At 34.3% G+C, this 21,400-nt stretch overlaps 1 protein-coding gene across 14 annotated transcripts in view; it reads left to right on the forward strand.

Annotated features, from left to right (window-relative positions):
- The window catches only part of PPHLN1 (periphilin 1), a 194,350-nt gene that overhangs the window by 67,851 nt on the left and 105,099 nt on the right, over positions 1 to 21,400 (forward strand). For 12 of the 14 annotated variants that reach the window (XM_077170606.1, XM_077170614.1, XM_077170608.1 and 9 more), the window contains 3 exons: positions 9,535 to 9,746; positions 16,744 to 16,800; positions 19,351 to 19,430. In XM_077170606.1, coding sequence (XP_077026721.1) covers positions 9,535 to 9,746; positions 16,744 to 16,800; positions 19,351 to 19,430 — 349 coding nt within the window. The remainder of the gene's footprint in view (positions 1 to 9,534; positions 9,747 to 16,743; positions 16,801 to 19,350; positions 19,431 to 21,400) is intronic. The other 2 variants (XM_077170605.1, XM_077170613.1) reach the window with 1 other exon arrangement.

Genomic DNA, 21,400 nt, shown 5'->3' on the forward strand with positions numbered 1-21,400 from the left:
TAATTATTGTTGGTCAGTTTGCCTTCTGAAAAGGCTATAATATTTTGTTAATACTTTTTAAAAACCTAATATTTTGTTTCAGGTGATTAGTTTATTTTTCTTCTTGTTTATTAATATAAGTTGGATTTTGAAGTATCCTTTAAGCACTTCTATAATTGTATCCCATGGATTTTGTTATGTAATAATATTAATTTTGTACTGATTCTGACATAATGTATTTTAGTTATTTGGTCATTTTGGTTTTAATCCAGTATTTATTTGTGAGTTGTAAAATTTTCAGGAAGAGTTTTTCCCCTCTTTGTTGTCTAGTGTTGTTAATGTCTATGTTCATTACATGATTTACACAGAATGAGGTTGTTTTTAAAATACTTGGGTTTTTTCCTGTAGTCTTGAAGGCTTTAAAAAAATCCTGAGGATGAAATTGATTTAAAGTATTAGGTGATGTTTTAAATTAAGGAGCAAGAGTGTCACCAACTGGACAGTGTACTTTGAGTGTGGGTTTTTTTTTTCTGTATTCACATAGAGAAAATTTGTCTAGTAGCGTTTTCAAACTTATTGATACCCTTTGCAAATAGAGGAGATTTGATTTTATTATTTATAATGCTTTTTATACTCTTAGATGATATATTAATTGATAGAAAAATACTCTGAAGTTTCTGTACTTTTTGGTTCAGTAGCATGAACATTTGAGTATTTGTATGTATCACTGGCTTACACCCTAGTGAGTAAAATAGATGTACAGATAACAATATGATGATACATGTGATGCTTCATAAAGTACTATAGGAAGACAAATACAGATGCACTTATCTCCTGCTGGACTTGAAAAAGTTTTCTTATAGGAGCTAGTAATGTGAACAGAAATTGAAGGAAAAGTAGGAGTAAACCAGGAGAAGTGTAATCGGGAGCATGTTCTGTAAGGAAGAAGCCTGTGTACAGCTGTATAAATCATAAAGTGTAGAGGTGTTAATTGATAATTATGTGTGAGATGAATTGTGGCTAAAACTCTAACCAAGGAGACTGGCTTTTATTCTATTAGCAGTGTGAGACTACTGAAAATTTTAACCTGGTGGGGCTGGTGGGTGTGTAAGGTAACCCAATCAGATTAAAACTGCTGTGTCTTCAGTGAAGAGGATGATTTTTAAAGATGGCACTGGGCTGGTATCAGGAATTATGAATATTTGAGAGTATTTGAAATTAGAGAATGAAAACTGGAATTGAGAAAAAGTTAAATTTGGCAAATTCTTTGGAAGTCAAAAATGAGCAGGACTTGGTTGGGGGTGTGGAAATAAGGAAGAGAGATATATCTGGATTTCAGTTTGTTTACTCTGTGTATAGCAGTACCATTACTTGAGATTGACAGTACAGGAGGAATGGTTTTGAGGAGGTAGCTGCAGTCACAATTGAGATTGTTCAATAAGAAGATGTAGTTAGTCAAGAGCAGTGGACTACATTTAGAACCCTGAGCAACACCTTGTCGAAGTGTGGTGGTAAATAAAGCTTTTTAAATAGTGTGAGTTGTTACCGGTCATATCTAATGTAATTGAGTATTCCAGTAATAAAAAGATGAAAATAACTCTTGGATTTGGGTGTGTAAAAAATGAATGAGTAATGACAGGGAAAGTCAACATGGACATATACGTTTTTGAAATAATTAAGAAAGAAAGTGGAGAACGTCCTCAGCTCAGAAAAGACACTGGTTAAAGGGAAATGTTGTGTTTGCCTTTCTTTTTTAGGTAAAAAAGTAATTAGTAAATACTTAATTTCTGCTTAATTATTGCGCAGAATATTAGCTGTCCAGGTTTCTTATTGTGTTGGGAGGCTGATGTTGGGAAGGTGGCACTGAGCAGTAGAATATCAATTATCTTTTTTAAACTTAAAAATAAGGAACTTGAGAGAATCTTGATGTGTTAGGAAAATAGTTATGTAAGTTATTCATAGTAAGCAAAGTGATTTATTTAATATTTTTGAGATTTTTGTCTCCCATTTGAATTAAACAGAAACGTTCAGTGAAACGAAAGAAAAAAAATAGCTTGAAACTAATTTCTCATTAAAAGAAATAAAAATGAGTTTTTAAAGTTTCCATTACAAAAGAAGTACAATGACATTATAAAAGAAGTATAATCAGTAATTTGAAAGCAAAGGAAAAAATTCCTAGTGAGTTTACCATCCATATGAACACAGTATTGATTTTCTGGTGAATTGTATGCTTTAAGAACTCATTTCATTTTCTAATCAGTTATTGTGCTTAAGGAATTAGAAGTAAATCCATGAAAGTGGTTTTGTTTAGGTATGAGGGTGCTTCATTTGCCCTTGCCACTTTGTCTTAACTTTAAAACAGTCAAAGCCTTTGAATTTGCATTTCTACCTAAATTTATCATGTTTTGTTTATATAGTAGAAGATAAAAATATAAGAAAATTAGGCCGTACTTTTTTGAAAAATTAACATCATGTGCAATCTTGTAGTATCTACAGAGTGCCCATCATTATTCATAGTAACTGTATGTATACCTTTTGTTAGTGATGGAACCAAAATTACACAATGATAACCATTGACACCCATCTCCTCTGTGGGTTGGTGGAATGTTTTGGTAATCTTGTTTTCCTCCTCAAAGGCAGAAACTCTCATGGTTTATGTTTGAAATCAGGTGCAAAATATAGTAAACAATTATGTATTAGACCAAGAAAAAGAAGTAATTAAAAATGTTCTGTAGCATTTTGTGAAATTAAATTGCCTTAAAAAAAGCTGATATTTTATAGATGTATATAAAGAAAGGAGTCTTGTTGATGAGAATACCAAAGGCTTTCTGACACTCAGAAATGCTTATTTGCAGCCCTATCAGATACTCTTTCTGTTTGGGCCCTGGATGTTTAACTCTGTTTTGTAGACTAGAGTAGTGTTTCATTTTTTAGGACAACTAAGTATCTGGCATTTTGCAGGCCAAGTCAAATTGGGTATTATTTATAATGAAGCTTGAATATTTATTTACTCACAGTTTCAGCTCTGGAGGGGATCATTTGTCTATTTGATAGGGATATCTTATTATTTCCACTTGGGCTGTCTTGAATATTTATTTAGTGAGATGATACCATTTTTGTCCGTCTTTCATTGAATTATCTTCGTAGTTTTCGACAACTTTTTATTGCTGTTAGTCTTATTCTTAGTAGTTTTGTCAAAATTACGTAATTACGTAAATTACGTAAAAATACGTAATTTAATTAATTACGTATTAATTAAATATTAATACGTGACTTTGCCATCGATGTTGGAATTTTTCTCCTTAATTGTAAATTTGCCTTAAAAATAGAAGTTATTTTGTATATAGCATAAACTTGGTATTTTCCAGCATCATTTTCTTCTCTGTACTTATAAATATTTAGTATGTTTTTGTTTATACCTTTTTGGATCTTTTCCTTCTGTTTTTTCCTTCCAAACATTTAGTTTTGTCATCCACCTGAATTTATCTTGATGTGTGTTATGAGAAAGGAATTGATCACTCACCACCAGCTCAAAACTGTCTCAAAGTTATATAAAATATTTAAGAATTTAAGGATCTGTGGGGGAAGGTTAAAAATGAAGCACAGAGAGGTTAAGTTGCTTAAGATAAAAAAGGCCATATAAGTAGATGAACTAATTCTTTCATCTCATTTTCTGCCTGCAGATTGCTCTGAGAAATTCTACTGTAAATAATTTTTTCCCAAAAGTTATTTAACTTTGGAAATGAAAAACACTAATAGTTTGTGGATTAATGTTCTTTGGAACATTTTTGAGAAACTTTCTGTACTATAAAGTCAGATTTCTGATAGAAAAGAAGATATGAATTAGCCAAAACACATTTCTACTATTGTTTAGGTAATTTTGCTTTCCAAAATATTATTAAACTTATGAAGTCGAAAATCTTAAGATACTGGCAAGGAGTAGGCTGAAAAAAAAAAGAACAAAATAAAACAAAACCATACCTTTCTGGGTTTTCTGTGAAAAGCAAAAAGTTGGAGATGACCTCTTTATTTAATTAATTGTGCTTACACTTTCAGGAAACAAATATTTGTTTAAATCAGGAGTTGGCAAACCATAGCCCATGAACCAAATCTGGTTTAGCTACTTGTTTCTGTAGACAGAATTTTATTCGAATATAGCCGTGCCAGTCGCTTTGCATATTGCCTGTAGTTGCTGTTTTGCTGCTGTGCAAAGTTGAATAATTGTGCTGGAGATCATATCGCTGACAAAGCCTGGAATATTTATTATCTGGCTCTTTATAGCAAATTATTTCTGACCCCTAGTTTAGATAGCTGCCTTTCTGCTTATTTTTCACTTGATATATGTTCCATCTGATTAAAAAACTCCTTAATTGTAGTTTTTGACATTGAATTATCATCAGTTCATCTTCTGTAAAGCAAATTCCTTGGGAAGTCAAGTTGAGGGTTTTTTTTTAAAGAAGTGTTTTGATTATGACTAATTTTAAAACTCTTAGAAATGTGAAAGGTTCCATTCTTTTGCTTCTCTGAATGACAGAGCTGTCAATCAGTTGCATTTACACACAACCTGATTTCTTACTCCAGACCATTTTACTGATTTGATGGAAATCATACGGCCCCAAAAAACTAACATCTGTTAGAAAAGTTAACATCTATTGAGTGCTGTATACCAGGCTCTGTTGTTGGTGCTTTGCATAAATTATTTACATAATTTATAAATTATTACAATAATTACATAAATTATTGTACTCCTTACAATAATCCTGTGAGGTAGATGCTGTTATTATACCACTTTGTAGATGAGGAAATTAAGGTATATGGAAGTGAAATAACTTGTTCAAATTCATATAGTTCATGAATAATACAACAGGATTAAAACTAAGCAGACTGATGCCTGGTACTGACTTCAACTATTTTAAATATAAATCTTTAAATTATATTCAGGTGATTTAAAAATAATATAAAATTCAAATCACATTGGTACCCTTAAATGTAGCTACTAACAGTTATGTTGGAGGAAAAATAGTTATATTGGACGTCTTTCAGTACTTAGGAAGGTAGTTTCCAGAGGGCCTCAACATGCCGCTAACCTAACCCCCTTTTCCCTCATCTGCTCAGTGATGTTACTCACATGAAGCAGAATAAAACTTCTTTTAAGCCCTATATACAGGACTAGTATTAAATTTAAAAATAAATTCCACGAAGTCCAGAAAGGCCTTCTGATTCATCATTATGCCTTTCTCACCAACTTATGATGCTTTCAAAGAGCAGTTACAGTGATCATTGTAAGCATAAATCTCTTCACCACTGTGTTCAGATCCTCTACTGTCTTCCCATCGTACTTCTGCTACATGATATGGCGGCTACTTGTCTCTGATCTCATTCCCTTCTAGGTTCTTCCAACCCAGTGTTCCAGGTTGTCTTTGAATTTAAAAAATTTTAGCACCCTATCCTATCTTTGTATACTCTGATAAATCTCCAGGACCTTTTCTTTTTGGATGATTATGAATGAATATCAGCTTCACAGTCTTTTCCTCTGTTCCATCTCTCTATCCTCACTTGATGATATTTTAAACATCAGTTCCTTCTCACATTTTTCACCTCTAATATCTTTAGCTATCTGCTGTTCTGACTCTGCTTCCAGGCTGTTCTCTTTCACTTAGTTTCATTTTCTCCTATTGACTTCTTTTTAAATCAGTTAACATTTTTGTATCTTGGGTTATCAGTTTCTCCTACAATAAGTTAGCTTTTTTTCTCATCCTCCACAGATATGAGAAAATAAATTGCCCTCAAAATTGTCTCTTCCTTTTTCTCCACTAAAGTTCTTACAAGAAAAGTAATACCTTAACTCTTTCAGTAGATATGTCTTAATTTCTTACAGTGTGCTTTGAACAGGTCTCTTCCATACTTGGAGGTCTTTGATATAAACTGTCCTTTCCTTTCTTAAAATTTTCTTACTTTGTTTTTTAGTTACTGGCTTTTTAAGTTTTCACTTTTCTGTCCTCTACTGTTCTTGTTCACATAGATCCCTTAATCTGCTCTACTGTTTTGTTTGAAACTTGAAATGCTTTGCCCACCATCTAAATATTGTGCTGTCCAGTATGGGAGCCACTAGCTGCATGTATCTGTTGAGCAGCTGAAATATGATTTGTTTAGATTGAGATTGTAAGTTTAAAATACACACTGATTTTTTAAGATTTAGGGTGGAAAAAGAAGGTCAAATATCATGCTAAAGTTTTTTATATTGATTACATGGTGATAATATTTTAGCACTATTGGATTAAGTAAAAATAGAATTAACTTCATTTCTCTTTATTTTAAAGATATAGCTACTACATATGTGGCTCAATTATATTTCTGTTAGTGCTAATCTAAATCTCACCTTTCCTTAAAGATCAGTTCAGCTTTCTATCCAGTAAGTTTCCCTTCGAATTATAGTACCAGTCTCCCTACAGGTACCTCCCTTCTTCGTTAGATACCAGGCTTCTTAGGAACAAGATAGCTCTCCACAGTGCTTTTCATATAGTGGTCATTCAATATATATCAGTGAGAGAAATGACTTGACTACAATTACCACATTATCTAAGAGGATACTTAAGATAATACTTAAGCATATTGGGATGTTTTTGCTTAAATTGGTCATAGTGGGGAGGTTCGACATGTTCTGAGTTATTAAATTCTGACATGTACCTCTGCTGGGTATGACCAGCTACCTCAGGCCACTCTGATAGTTTAAAACTGTGCTGTGATTTTACTGCCATCTGGCGTCAGGATTAGGAAACTGTAGTTCAGTATTTGTACCGGCACCCACGAGTTCCCCAGGAGAATGTAAGCAGTGTTACTCATGCTGCGAGTCTGCTCTTCTTCATCTCTAACTAATTTATCCATAAGAGCTTATTTTATTTCAGTGTAGTAAATCTTTATTCTTCTTGGAATGTTCTTTGGTTTGCCTAATAACTTGGGCTCCTTTTATCCTCATTTTTCTCTGGCTATTCTCCTTTATTCTTCTTTGACAACTCATTCGTCTCTTAATATTGTAGTTTTTTTATCTCTAGGTTGTAGGCCCTCTGTTCTTTTTCCCACTGTTTCATTCATACCATGGTTTTAAATACTTCCTATTTGTAGGCAAGTTTGTATTAATAGCTAAAATTTATCTTCTGAACTAATAAATTATCTTCTGAATAGAATTAACTTCATTTCTCTTTATTTTAAAGATATAGCTACTACATATGTGGCTCAATTATATTTCTGTTAGTGCTAATGTAAATCTTACCTTTCCTTAAAGATCAGTTCAGCTTTCTATCCAGTAAGTTTCCCTTTGAATTATAGTACCAGTCTCCCTACAGGTACCTCCCTTCTTCTTTGGTAAACCAAAGAACGTCCAGTTGCCTACATAGATGTTACCTAAGCACATCAAATTTAACATGCTCTAGTGTAGAATTTGGATTTCCCGTCTTTATTTCTCTTTCACAAGTCTGTTTTCTCATTTCAGTATTTACCATACCAGAATTCTGGGTGTCAGCTCGGCCACCCCTGTCTCTCATACTTCATTGTCTAAATTTTGAGTCTGTCTTCACAAGTATGTATGTTAAGTTTGTGACCCCCTTGTCCCTGCCCCATCTAAGCCACCACTTTTTCTTGCTGGGGCTAAAATTCCTGATTAGTCTCTCTGCATCTACTCTTGATTGCATTCATGTGTTTTATGTTTATTTGTTTAAGGTCAGACTCCACCTAGCCAAAGAGTGCTGTGATACTAGGAACTGTGTGTCCTTGGTTCACCATTGGTTCTCAAAACCTGACACTGTTCCTAAAACCTACATCTTCATACATTTTTAACCACTCTCACTAAACAATATGGTTTCAGTATGACTTTTTTATTTTTAGTGACTGAATTTGAATGTTAGAATTTCTTTAATGATTTGTTTTTTAATATTAGTTTTATATCTGAGTTCATTTGTCGTAAATGAATTTTAGCTCCTTTTCACTTTTGTCCAGGGAAACTTAATTGTGTCTTTAAGGACAGTATATTTAGGATATTAACCAGCTAATGATCAAATGAATTTTAGAACAATAATCTATTTATGTACTGAATGCTACTAAATCAAAGACTGCTGAAATTATTTTCTGAGCATGGGATATGTATGCCATTGGTTTGTCTCTTATGCTTCTGTCTGAAACTTAATGTTCTTTAATTTTAATGTGGAAATACATTTGCTGAATGTTCAATTAAAATCTGTTTGACTCTGTGCTCTTCTAGAAAAATTTCATGGCCTGATGATTTCAGTTGCTGATTTTGGTTTGGTTTGATGTTTTAAAGGTGGTTTTACTTATAAGAGTTACTGCTGGAGCTTAATTGCTGCTTTAAATGGAGGACATTTTGCTCAATAAGTAAATTCAATCTATAAAAGTGGAGGTGACCTATGAAAAGCTGGTATTTGAAGATGAACAATGATCTATATACTAAGGATACATAGTGAGTGAGGATTGAATAGGTATTGTGGTAGTTAGATTCAGTTGTTGACTTGGCCAGGTACCTAATTCTTTTCCTGTGGACATGAGCCAATGGTACGTGAACCTCATCTGTTGCTCATTACATCTGCAGTTGGCTAGGAGGCATGCCTGCTGTAATGAATGATGTTGGTTTAACTGGCTGGTGCTTAAATGAGAGAGTTCAGCGTAGCACAGCCCAAGCAACTCGGCATACCTCATCTCAGCACTCTCAGCTCAGCCCAGGCCTTTGGAGATGCAGAAAATTGCCCTGGGGAAAGTTGTTGGAACCCAGAGGCCTGGAGAGAAGGCCAGCAGAGATCACCCTGTGCCTTCCCATGTAAGCAAGAACCTCAGTTGAAGGTTAGCTACCTTTCCTCTGAAGAGCTAACAAAATAAAACCCCTTTTATTAAAAGCCAATCCGTCTCTGGTGTGTTGCATTCCGGCACCTAGCAAACTAGAACAGGTATATACCAGAATTTCTCAACCAGAGCATTATTAACATTTTGGGCTAGATAATTCTTTGTTGTCAGGGGCTGTACTGTATGTTGAGGATTTTAACAGCATCCCTGACCTCTACTCACTGTATGCCAATGGTGCACCCCATCATCCCCCCATTTGTGACAACAAAAAATGCCCTCAGACGTTGCCAAATTGCTCCATGGGAGAAAAAATTGTACCAATTGAAAACCAGTGTTATATTTTGTACTTAGAAGGGGTTAATTGGTCATGAAGTAGCTCACTTGGGATCCCTAGGTGTCTTTGAGAGTATATTAACTGTGTGGTGTATTTGTAACAGCAAAGAACGGTAGAGACCATGTGTTTTTCACGTTTTTAAAACTTCTTTGTGTCCTTAGATTAAAGTAACTTTTGCACTTAACCACCTGATTTTACCCAAAGTCTGAATAAGTGGTGTATTACAGATTATATTTCACTGATAAAAGTTTTGTTTTGTGTACTGAGTTTAGCAGTTAGGTGGTAGTAGAAAAAGAGAACCAAGAGCTGTTGCCATTTGAGTTTGTGTATGTAGATTACAGGTTTTATTGAATTCATTTTGTTTTTCCTCAAAGGGACACAAGAGATGGCTTTAGAAGAAAAAGATTCTACTCTTCACATTATGTAAGAGACCGATCTCCTCATAAAAGGGACAATCCTTTTTTCAGAGAATCACCTGTAGGCCGAAAGGATTCTCCACATAGCAGATCTGGCTCCAGTGTCAGCAGTAGAAGCTACTCTCCAGAAAGAAGCAAAACATACTCTTTCCATCAGTCACAACATAGAAGTACGTATTTTCAATACTTTGCCTTTTTCTTTTATGTCCTCCATTAATGAGACTCTACTGATTCCAGTTGCCTTATACGTATGTAAGAAATTCATTTTTTAAGAAAAAATCTTTTTATTTGGAAAAATTTCAAATTCACAGTAAAGCTGAAAGAACATTAGAATGAACACCATATAGACATCCACTTTTTTTTTTTTAGCAATTTTAAGTTACAGTCCTCCTGACGTTTCACCTCTAAATTCTTCTGCAAGTAAAACGTTTCATATCAGTCATTTCTCAGATTCATACAATCCCATATCTTCTGCTAGCGCCTGTCCAATTTCTTTAATCTTCTATGGTGATATCTATATATATATTTGATTCACTGTGGTTTTCATTGAAAATATTGGTGGTCTCTCCTCAATATAAGGTATAACCTTGTAGAATTTAGAGCTAAAACTTAAAATAGGTTTATACTTTACAACCTTTGAATTTCTTTTTCTTCTTCGTATTTTTTCCTTTGGGGTACCTAGGTATACTTGGCATTGTGCGCAATCATAGCATGTCAGCCTAGCTGATTTGCTTAGTATGTTTTGGAAGAAATAAACTGAAGGAATCTCTTTTCCAGATAAAGCATTCCTGTATTATTTTTCCAAACTCTATAGGCTGCACTTGAACTCATTCAGAAAACTTTTCTTGATGCCTTCTACACATGAGGTATTGTTAAATACAAAGATGTCCCTGTCACTAAGGAACTAATGCTGCAGAATTTATATATATCCTCCCCCAGCTATATCAATATGTAAATATAAAATATAATTGGCTTAAAAATTGATATGTCATAAATGAGTTAACATGACATGAGCATGTCAAGGGGAGAGGACTAATTCTCACTCTCTAGGGATAAAAGAATGCGTCATGGGGAAAGGGGCATTTGGGGTCAATTTCTTTCAGATTTCTTCAGATGGAAAAGTATCTTGTAGGCAGAAGGAATGATACAGCAAGGTACAGAAGGCAGAAAAGTCCAGAATATTTATTTTTCTCTACTTTTTAACCTCTTTCCCTTTAGCTATCTTTTTTTCAATAAGGAAAGTTTTATTTTAATAGCCTTTAAATATTGAGGATGATGTAAGACCACTTCAGTTCAAATTGTCTTTCCTTGTGGCTATTGCTAAATTCTTTTGTTTAGTAAACATTTAGCAACTGTCTTTTTTTTTTAATCAGTTGTCTCTTTTTTGCAGAGCGAGGTAGAGTGGGTTTTCTCTAAAAACATATTTTTGGATACCATGTATGAATAGTCATGAGGGAGGTAAGAATGTCATTTGAAGGATTTAAAACAAAGTATAGCCATTTAATTATGCCTCGTTGCTTAAAATTTGCACTGCATAATACTAGGTAACTGAAAATTTTGCGTGGAACTCAGTAATAGGTCCTGTCTCCTTTATTTCACTCTCAGCCACCACCAAGAAGCAAACAAAAATCTTTAAAAAGTAAACTTTAATGTATATACAGACATTAAACTTTATTGTATTCCCAATTCCCATCAGAACTTTAATGTATTCCCATATTTCTGTGTATAAATACCCAAAATTAGCGAGACATTTCTTAGAACATATTTCTTTGGATGTATATGACTTCATCCAAATCCAATAATGATTTGATTAAGAGAAGGAGAATACTTTGGAGGCTGATTATGAAAACTTTAAAAAACAATTAATAAGATGGAGGCTCAATTCTTGGTTGACATCTCATAGTGTAGCTATTAAGTTATTTAAGGTAGTTATTTGTGATATAACCTTCCTTTTATGAAATTTCTAAATTGGAAATTTCTGGGGAGAGCATGTTCTCTCTATTTTTGGTCTCATAGTCAGTGGCCAAAACTCCTAAATCTTGAGATTAAATGTGGAGAAGCCAAAATGAAAGGCCCCTGTCTTAGAATGTTCAGTAGGCTTTCCTCATCCATTGAGGTCTAATACCTTTAATAACTGGAGCGATGAAAAAATAGCAGAAAAATGTCAGGGAACCAAAATACGGTAAAAGCTAAATGAAACAGAGCATTTGGCTTTGTTAATTTATGTTTATTTTCTTTAGTCATTTAAATTTGAAAGTGAAATTCTTTACTCAGGGAAAAAAGTTTGAATTGTGAAAACACACTTTACAAGTTACCTTGGCTAATTCCTTAACTACTGTGCTGAAGTATGAAAATGTTTTTCTATACTCCTTCAAGTAAGCAATATTTTAAATAGGTACATAAGATCTTCTAACAAAAATTAACAGAGACATCCTGTTTTAAGGAATAAATGAAAAAATATATCCATAACTTGTGACACATTTTACTTTTAAATCTAATTTTTACAAATACTGATAGTACTTGCTTTTCTCAAAAAAAGGGCTGTTAGCAGAGTCCTACAATTATCAGTCATTATGCTATTTTAATTCGCATTAAAGTTATAATGTGTTAATTTAGTTTTCTAATATAAATTGAATTTTGGCAACGATTTTGAATGTTTCTGTAAATAACAATAAAAAACATTTTTTTTCTTGTGCAGTTATTTTTCTAATTCTTTAACTTTTAATTTTTGCTTTTGTATACTTTTTCATGCTTTACACAGATATTTTTCCTATTTTAATGGTCACTGATGGTTTGGCCATGTTAACTGTTTAAGCATTAGTTCTTCATAATTCTTACATGTTTTTGACATGTCTCTTTTGTGCTTAATTGTAAACCAGAGTGATTTTAACTACTTTTTTCTTTTTTATCTCAATTGCATATATCCCATTTTGTGGTTATACACACAAACACACACATGCTCACACACTTATTTATTTAGTTAAATTTCTTTTGTTTAGCTTTTTTAGATTAATCCTGTGAAACTTTGTATGGCTTCAGATTAAATTATACTTCTAAGTCACACCTGCTTTCATTTTGTGTTTCACTTATAAGAATTTTCTGGCTATAACTTAGTTGTGCCAACCTGGTCATAGCTGTGACTTCAATACTATTTTTAGTTCGTTTTTGTTGTTAATATTCATGGGACAATTTGTCCTAGTTAACCCCATTTCCTTTTCCCTTGCTTATTATGGTAAATACTTTTTAAATTAAAATTGTTTTGTTATATATCTTTACTAGGTACATATATATGTTATATATCTTTATTAGAAATTTTTTTTTCTGTTTAATCTAACTCAGTATTTTCTCCCCGTTTGTCAGCCCTCTTTCAGAGATTTATTTCCTCCCCTCTGTCAGATGAATCTCATTGTATTCCTTTCTTATGCTTTCGTCATTTACCTTTTGTTTAGGATACTAGCCTTAAAAGGGACAGTCTCCCTCTTCCACCTTCTAAGGTATTTCCTATGATAAATTTACGATATCACAGTCTAATCCTTCTGCCTTTGTATAGTTCGTTCTTTATAAAATAGTTAAAATCTTTTCCTATAACGCTTTACGTTATACTAGTTTTTTGTTGTAAAGCCATATGTATAAAGATTTTTTTTCTTTTTAAATTGTAACCTTTTATGTATTTGAAGAGGACCATCATGTCCCTCATGAGTTTGTTTCTTTTCCAGGTTTACATGTCCTAGGGTCCTCCATCTGTTCCTTTTACTTATTTTTTGCTTTCCTGAGTTGTTTTCCTTTTTCTTTTAAGTTGTGATACCAGAACTGAACTTCTATTTTGGCGACCATATTGCATTTGTGGTCCTTATGTCCTTATTGAGATTATAGACAACTGAAAAACCTAAGCCATTTTCACACATATTACTATTAATCCAAAATGCCCCTCAGCCTGTACTTATTTCAGGTACAATTGCTTGTGTGTAGTTGATGTTTTTTTTTGTTTAACCTAGGAATACTAAATTTCATCTAATTAACAGTTTATTATTCTGTTCTATAGCGATCTTAAAATTTCATTTAGTGATCCTGTATTTTAGCAGCAGACAAAAACAGCTTTATTTTAACGATAAACTTATGCCTTCTTTGTTTTGTATTAATCATAATTATGTTGAGTAGCATAAGACCAAGTATAAAAACTTCTAGAGACCTCTCTCTGTTGACTTCAGCTGTTTATCAGAACTGTTTTCTGTTATTCAACCATTTTGTGATCCCCCATTTTACTATTATATTGTGCCTTCATTTCCGCTGGAGGACTCATGGAAGACTTTCTCAGATGTTTTCTTGAAATTCTTAAGTCACAAGGCATTCCCCTATCAAAACAGAAACATAAAAATTGCCTTGCTTTGTTTTTACTTTTTTTTTTTTGAACGGGCAGGCACTGGAAATCAAACCCGGGTCTCCAGCATGGCAGGCGAGGACTCTGCCTGCTGAGCCACGGTGGCCCCCTTGCTTTGTTTTTATAAATCTGTTGTAACACCTGGCGATGATTTTATAAGTAATTACAAGTTACTTTTTTGTTAATTCATTCTAAAAATTTGCTAGGGTTAATGTCAAAATTATCAGTAATGCTCATATATTAATTAGGTGTTGGGTGCATTTTTTTGCTTGAATAAAATATTAGTACTTTGGAAAATTCACAAGTTAATTATGTTTGTTGGTTTGTCTTTTTCTGTAACTTGACTTAGGGCCCAGCCTCCTCTTATTTTCTTGATTTTAGCAACCATTATTAAAAATTGAAGATACTATAAAGATTATTCTCCATCAGCATTCAATCCTTTTTAAGAACACATCTTCTAAGGTAACTTAAAATGTACAAGAATTAAAAATACTATTTTGAGAAGACTATATTTAGAAGTTAAGAGTCCACTGGTAAACTTCGATGTAGTAGGAAAAGATGCATGTTTTAAGCCCTGTTGGCTATGAAATAAATTTTGAAGCCTATGTGAATTGCTGGGTTACCATGGAAATTACAATAAAAGTTTGAGGTTTAATTCTGCCTTTGGAGAGCATGCATTTCTTTGTAGTGGTAATAGAGATGGATAATAAGCCTTTATCATCAGATCATGTATACTAGGCAGTAGGAATGGAGCATAAAACCATTCTTTTAGCAGCTGAATATCATAGCGTTTCTTGGTTTGAAAGCTACTGTATTTGTGTTTAATATTCATACAATCTTTTATTCAGTGAATATATTTTGAACAGAAATGGTTTGTCAAGAAGACAGATCCAGAGTCTATCCTCTTAGTTTAGTGAGCAATGATCTAGTGAGTTACCAACTAGTTTTTAGTTGGAGTTTAGTTATCTTGTCTATAATCTTTTACAATCCAAGTAGAAACAATTAATTACATAAGAATAAACATTTAAGGTGATAAATGAAGGATGAATAGAAGTTGCTAAAAGGATGCAAGTGGAGAAGGATTGTTGAGATCAGATATATATCATGTGGTTTCCCTGAAGTATAATTTAGAAAATATATTTTCGTAGAGTGGTATGGGTAGTTAACTGATCCAAGCTATTAATGTGCTGTTGAAAGAGATCCTATAATCTGTACTTTTTGTATAAGGATCTGTTGTTTGTTTACAGTAGAACTTTGACTATGAGTTCATTGAGTGAAGCCCAGGATTACAGCTATGCTTTTCTGGCATCTGAATGATTGAGATTCTAAAACTAATATGTTAATGATATTTCCATATGTGTAGGAGGTAGAGTGATGGCATCTGTACCATCCTCATTCTAGCACTTGGTGGCATACATTCACAATGTGTTCAGATGGTGTAATGTTTTATTTATATTTTAAAATATGAGCCCATATGCTTTGATATGATGGATTAAGAAAGGGTTCTATTCAGAATTTTGCTTCTTAGTATTCTGTCAATAGTGCATTATTTGATACATCTCTGACCTTCTAAAGATGATTATTTGGGGGAAGCAGAGGTAATGCAAAACTGTCTTTTTCTCTGTTCTGGTTTTTTACCCCTTGTCATATTTTAGTGTCTAACACAAGAGCATTTTTTTTTGGTCCCCTCCATTTTCTGATTTATACCTTTTTAATCAACAGTTAGATCTCTGGGAAATCAAGGTCTTCTTAACCAAGAGCCCAGAGTTACCTTATCTTCAGCCATGATCCACAAAAATCATTTCTTTAGCATGTATGGAAACAGTTCTTCATTTGTTCATATCTTCTCTTTCAAAGTCTCAACCATGAAAGAAGACATGATTGTGTCCTTTGATACCTCTGGGGTTTTCTTTGAAATATATATACATATATTTTTTCCTGTGGGTAGGCATGGGGAAGCAAACCCAGGTCTCCAGCATGGCAAGTGAGAACTCTGCCTGCTGAGCCATCGTGGCCCATTTTTGTTTTGTTCCTCTATGTCAGGCACTGTAATGAGAATTCAACATTGTTCAAGACATAGCCTTTAACTTTATCATCTCTAGTGATGAATTCTAGTTCTTTTTTCCTGGCAGTGTCTTTTCTTCCTACATGGGTTATCAATAACAAATAGCTCTTGGTACGGTAGGTTGGATCTGATTGTGCTCACCATTGCCTTCAGCAGAAAAACACCTCAGTAAGAAGTATGTTTCTAAAGATAATATCAGATTTACATTCAGTTATTTTATTCAGCGGGTTACCAGTATTGTGAAACTCTTCAGAACTGTCTGAATGCTTCTTTCGAAACATGAGCTGCTTCTCTAACTTTGATTTCCCCTAAGTGGGAAGAACTTTATGCTTGGTATATATGAACAGTATTTAAATTTCCTCTTTATCTTCATCCTCTCCTTTTATTCATTCACTCATCATTTATTACCTGGCTTTAGACTTTCATATTGTCACCTTCAGAATTTTTCTTTCCTGGGCTAGCCTTGTCTTAACACTACATTGCTGTTGGATCCAATTAGTATCTGGCTGTAAACAGAGACTTTCTCATGTCCTTTTTCTTATTCCTCTTTTATGGAGGTTGTTTAGGCAGCCCAACTTGAAGGTAGGGTAGGAGAGGGTTTAGAGCCATCAGCAAACCTCAGATACCACTTTTGTTGTCATCATTCCTACTCCTGGGTTCTGCTCCTGTTCCTCCTGGGCACAGAGGTGCTGGTGTTAACTCCTCCCTGCCCACCTTTCCCTAGAGGCCGCGCGTGCTGGTGCATCCTACAAACGGCAGAATGAAGGAAAGCCAGAAAGAGGTGAGTTTTGAGCTAGAGTCTCATTTGATTTGGGATTATGAAAGGGTTGGGGGGCTTGGATTGATAGGGGTTATGGGAGTGGGAAAGTATGTAAGTGCTCTGTTGGTCTACTCGGAATTCGAGTTGAATGGCAGTACACCCAGGTAGTAAGATTTGGGGATGAGGTGGGGATTGATTGTCTGGATTACTCATTCCTGCAAGTGATTTCCCCTCACGAGGGGTTGAGATCTGTAGAATAGACAGATAAGGTATAGGCCGATAGAATTTGACAATGGTAGGATCAGGGGATTTCTATTTACTTTTTTTCCTTTATTCTCTTTCTGCTGTCATCCATATCATCCTTTTTCTTTGAACTTTTCTTCTGGCCTATCCCTCCCTCACACTCATGCAACAGGTATATATGAAAATATATGGCTATATGATAAACCTCCTGCTCCATCCTCAATATTCCTTTGCTTCTGCATACTGAAGTCATTAAAATCTGCTTAAATTAGCCCATAAGCAGCTAAAGTCAGAAAGGGTCCTAAGACTGTGCTTGGAGACCATACTTTGCATACCTGTGGTGCCGATGTCTTGTTTATGAAGAAAGTGCTAAGTAATTGGTTAACAGCTGCTTGTAGTTTTCTTTTTTTTCTCTGTGCCTGGCTGATATTTGCTGAAATTGACTCTGCAGTTATGTAGAGTAGCATAGTTTGTTTGGTTCATCTCATTTTCTTTCAAGGGATTGTTTACCTAAAGGGTTGAAAAATTCACGTTTTCACATAATTTTTGAGAGTCTACTCTTGTCTTCAAGGACAGGAAGCTAGGTAGCCCTTTGGTGTACAAAAATGAATAACCCGTAGTACTTGTTCCTCCAGGAAGGAGATTTGGTATAGTGGGATAGACTTCTGGGTCACAATATGTTGTGGAATTTGTCAAATGTAATAGAAGTACAGTAAGAAATGACTATGTCCCTAGTCATTTGGGGTTGTAATAGTGGTTTGTATCTTTTTCCTTTTGATTTTTTAAAAATATACAAGAACTTTTAAAGTTGCTTGATGTGAAAGCCTCTTATGATACTACAAGTTAAAAGATAAGGTTATATATTCTTTATGAGCATTGATGCTTCAAAACTGGAATACTCAGCCTAGAGTGGGGGTTTTCAACCTTGGCATTATTGACATTTGAGGCCAGATAATTCTTTGTTGGTGGGTCCTGGGTGGGCTGTCCTGTGCATTGTAGTATGTTTAGCAGCAAACCTGGTCTTTACTTATCAAATGCCAGCAGTGCTCACCCAGTTGTGACAATCAGAATGTCTCCATACATTGCCCAATGTCCGTGGATTGTGGTGGGAAAGGTAAGGGTGGCAAAATTGCCCCCTTTGAGACAGTCTGGTCTGGGGAAAGCCTTTCCTGGTCAACAAGAGATTGGAAAGAGGTGTTATTCACTACTGCCCTGGATGGTTAGAAGCTTTTGGGCCTCCAGGTCCTTACTTAACTGTTACTGGACTGTAGCAGGCAAAGCTTAAGAAGGTTTTTGACCAAAATAGGTTTTCCCTCAGTTTCAATATCATTTGGTTTCTGCTTTTGCTCTTGGCTGCCTTCCCGGCCTTAGCTCACTGTGCAATCTTGACTAGCTTCTGTGTGACTCTTAACTTGGTGCCATTTTCTCCTTTTCTCCATGTTATTAATATTCTCATTTCTAGTAATTAGAGCAGAGGATTTATATCGTATTTGATACATATAGATAATTTACTGAAATGTTTTTTTATTTATTTTTTATTTTTGTTACTGAAATGTTTTACTTTCAGTAACAGTGCACTGTTATTAATTTAAGATTATATTTAACTAAACTTATTTTAATACTGCTAAAGTAATATTGTTTAAATATAGCTTCGGTTTATTTCTGTATGTAATGGTATACATGCAGCATTATTAAATCAGTATCTGAAGTGACTAACGATAGAGGTCATTGACTTTATCTTACACAGATTTATTTTTATTCATTTAACAAATATTTGGGTACTCATTTAGTGCCAGACATTGTATTTGTGTTTGAATTGTGGCTTTCTAGTTTTTAGTTTTAATTTTTAAGCCATCTAAACACTTCAGGAGTATCTGCTAAACTTCCTATATGCCTCTCTCCTTGAAATTATCCCTTAGTTAGCTGGTTCTCTTTGCTGGTGTCTAAATAATAACTATCCATGGATTTTTATTGTACTGTATTAAAATTTGGCTGTTAGGAACTTGGAAGAGGAAACATTCATGATTTTGAAATATATTCCTTGCCTCTTTTGGGGTCTTCTCTGTGGCTTCATTGTGGTAACTGGCATTGGTAAGGCCTAGACTGCTAGTTGTAATGTCCCTTGGTTTTGAAATATTTCAAAATTTTAATGGTACCTAGAACCTGAGAGAGATAGGTAGTTTTAATTATTAACATGTTTAATATAATAATGTGTAATGAAAATTTCATTACTAAAATGTGTGATCCTTTCATTAATTCATTTATAAAAAGCACTCGAACTGAAAAGCAAACAAGCTAGAAAATGACATTTTATATTTTCTTATATAGGTAAAGAGAGACCTGTCCAGTCTTTGAAAACATCAAGAGACACTTCACCCTCAAGTTCTTCAGCAGTTACTTCATCAAAGGTTTGTTATACTTCTATAATTAGTTTAAAGAGGAATTATGAAGTGAAATGACCTGTCAAGTAGAGATGTTTTTATTCTTTATAATCATACTGTGGTAGTTAGATTCAGTTGCCATCTTGGCCAGGTGAAGGCACCTAGTTCTGTTGCTGTGGACGTGAGCCAATGATATGTGAACCTCATCTGTTGCTGATTACATCTGCAGTCAGCTAAGAGGCATGCCTGCTGTAATGAATGGTGTTTGATTTAATTGGCTAGTGCTTAAATGAGAGAGTTCAACGTAGCACAGCTGAAGCAGCTCAGCATACCTCATCTCGGCACTCTCAGCTCAGCCCAGGCCTTTGGAGATGCAGAAAGAAATCACCCCAGGGAAAGTTGTTGGAACCCAGAGGCCTGGAGAGAAGCCCAGCAGAGATCACCCTGTGCCTTCCCATGGAAGCAAGAACCTCAGTTGAAAGTTAGCTGCCTTTCCTCTGAAGAATTTTCAGAGGATTAGAAAATCATTAGAAATAAATCCCCATTTATTAAAAGCCAATCTGTCTCTGGTGTGTTGCATTCTGGCAGCTAGCAAACTAGAACACATACCTAATGGGAAATATTCACAGCATTTAAAACTTGAATTTTAAGTAGCCACCACTTGAAAGTAGGAATCAGGGTAAATAAGCAGTTTACTTATAGAAAATTTTCCATGGGTTATGTTAAAATTAGTTTTTTCTTTGGCCTTTGCTCATGTCACTTCAGACACTGACATAATGCTGTATGTATACCATTACCAGATGAGAGTGAATATTCAGATGGGGCATAGTTGACAGACTGTGATTTTATTTTGGGAAGTGGGGGTACAGGCAGAACCTAACATTTATTGTACAACTACTGGACACTAGATACTGTTTTATGTATTTTCTTTTTTTAAAATTCATTCAGAAATCCTATTTTACCAAAGAGTAAATGCAGACTCAAACGTTAAGTAATCTTCTCAATGACATAGCTCCTCTATTAACTATGTGGTTCTCACTCCTACCTTCCCAGCATCCCAAAACAAATTGCAAAGACGATCCATGCTTCTAATACTCAGAAATTTAAAATATGAGGTGTGGGTTGTTGTTTCCATCTGTTCTCTCCATTTAGAGGTTTCTACACTAATCTCAGACCTTTATCTTTGCGAACTGTTGTTGCTTCTGTTCTCTTCTTCAATTGTTTTTTGTTCTTCTCTCTTCTACGTTTTTGCCTTTTCAGTAAGAGTATACATTGTCTACCAGACTGTACTCAATGTTCAGAGAATAGCTGCTTCTTTGCCTCAAAGGAAAAAAAGCCTTCTTTATGACAGCTTGTATCTTTGGAGCTTTCTCAAAAGTCTGAGAGTACTGTGTTTTGAATAGCAAAGATTTATTGGATTTTTTGGTTCTGTCTTATATCAGGGGTGTTTTACCTGCCTGAAAGACTGGCTGTTTTTTTTTTTTTTTGACAGATAGTACATGTAAGAAGAATAAGTAATCGTAACCCATCAAGTCACTATGAAAATTTAAATTAGCATCTATAAAATATTCATTTCCTCTGAGATGTAATGCAGTCTAAGTACAAATTACAAGAAGGGACTTTGTGCTGCATGTTAATAATATTTAGTGTAAAATAACCATAATGGATTTTAGCTATTTTTATCTGGGAGTTTCACGTGTATGTTTGCATTTTTGTTACTCAGACCATAGAGTCTTAAAATAGAATGAAAATTTTGAAACTGTAGATTTAGAATCATTTTACATTATGGGAAATTGAAGCCCCCTGTATCCTTTGCTCAGGGTCACATGGTGGTTGTGGGGGGTTTATTACCAAAATTTCCTGATTTGGTAGAGGACTTTTTCTTCTAGACTTTATAGCTGCCCTCATAGGAATAATTTTTCAGAATTTATTTCCTGCTGTTTAAAATGGTAGTTTTTCAAGGGTACAGATTTAATGCAGACAAATGGAAGATTCCA

This window comes from Tamandua tetradactyla, chromosome 7 (assembly GCF_023851605.1).
Source record: "Tamandua tetradactyla isolate mTamTet1 chromosome 7, mTamTet1.pri, whole genome shotgun sequence".
In the NCBI taxonomy this organism is placed as follows: domain Eukaryota; kingdom Metazoa; phylum Chordata; class Mammalia; order Pilosa; family Myrmecophagidae; genus Tamandua; species Tamandua tetradactyla.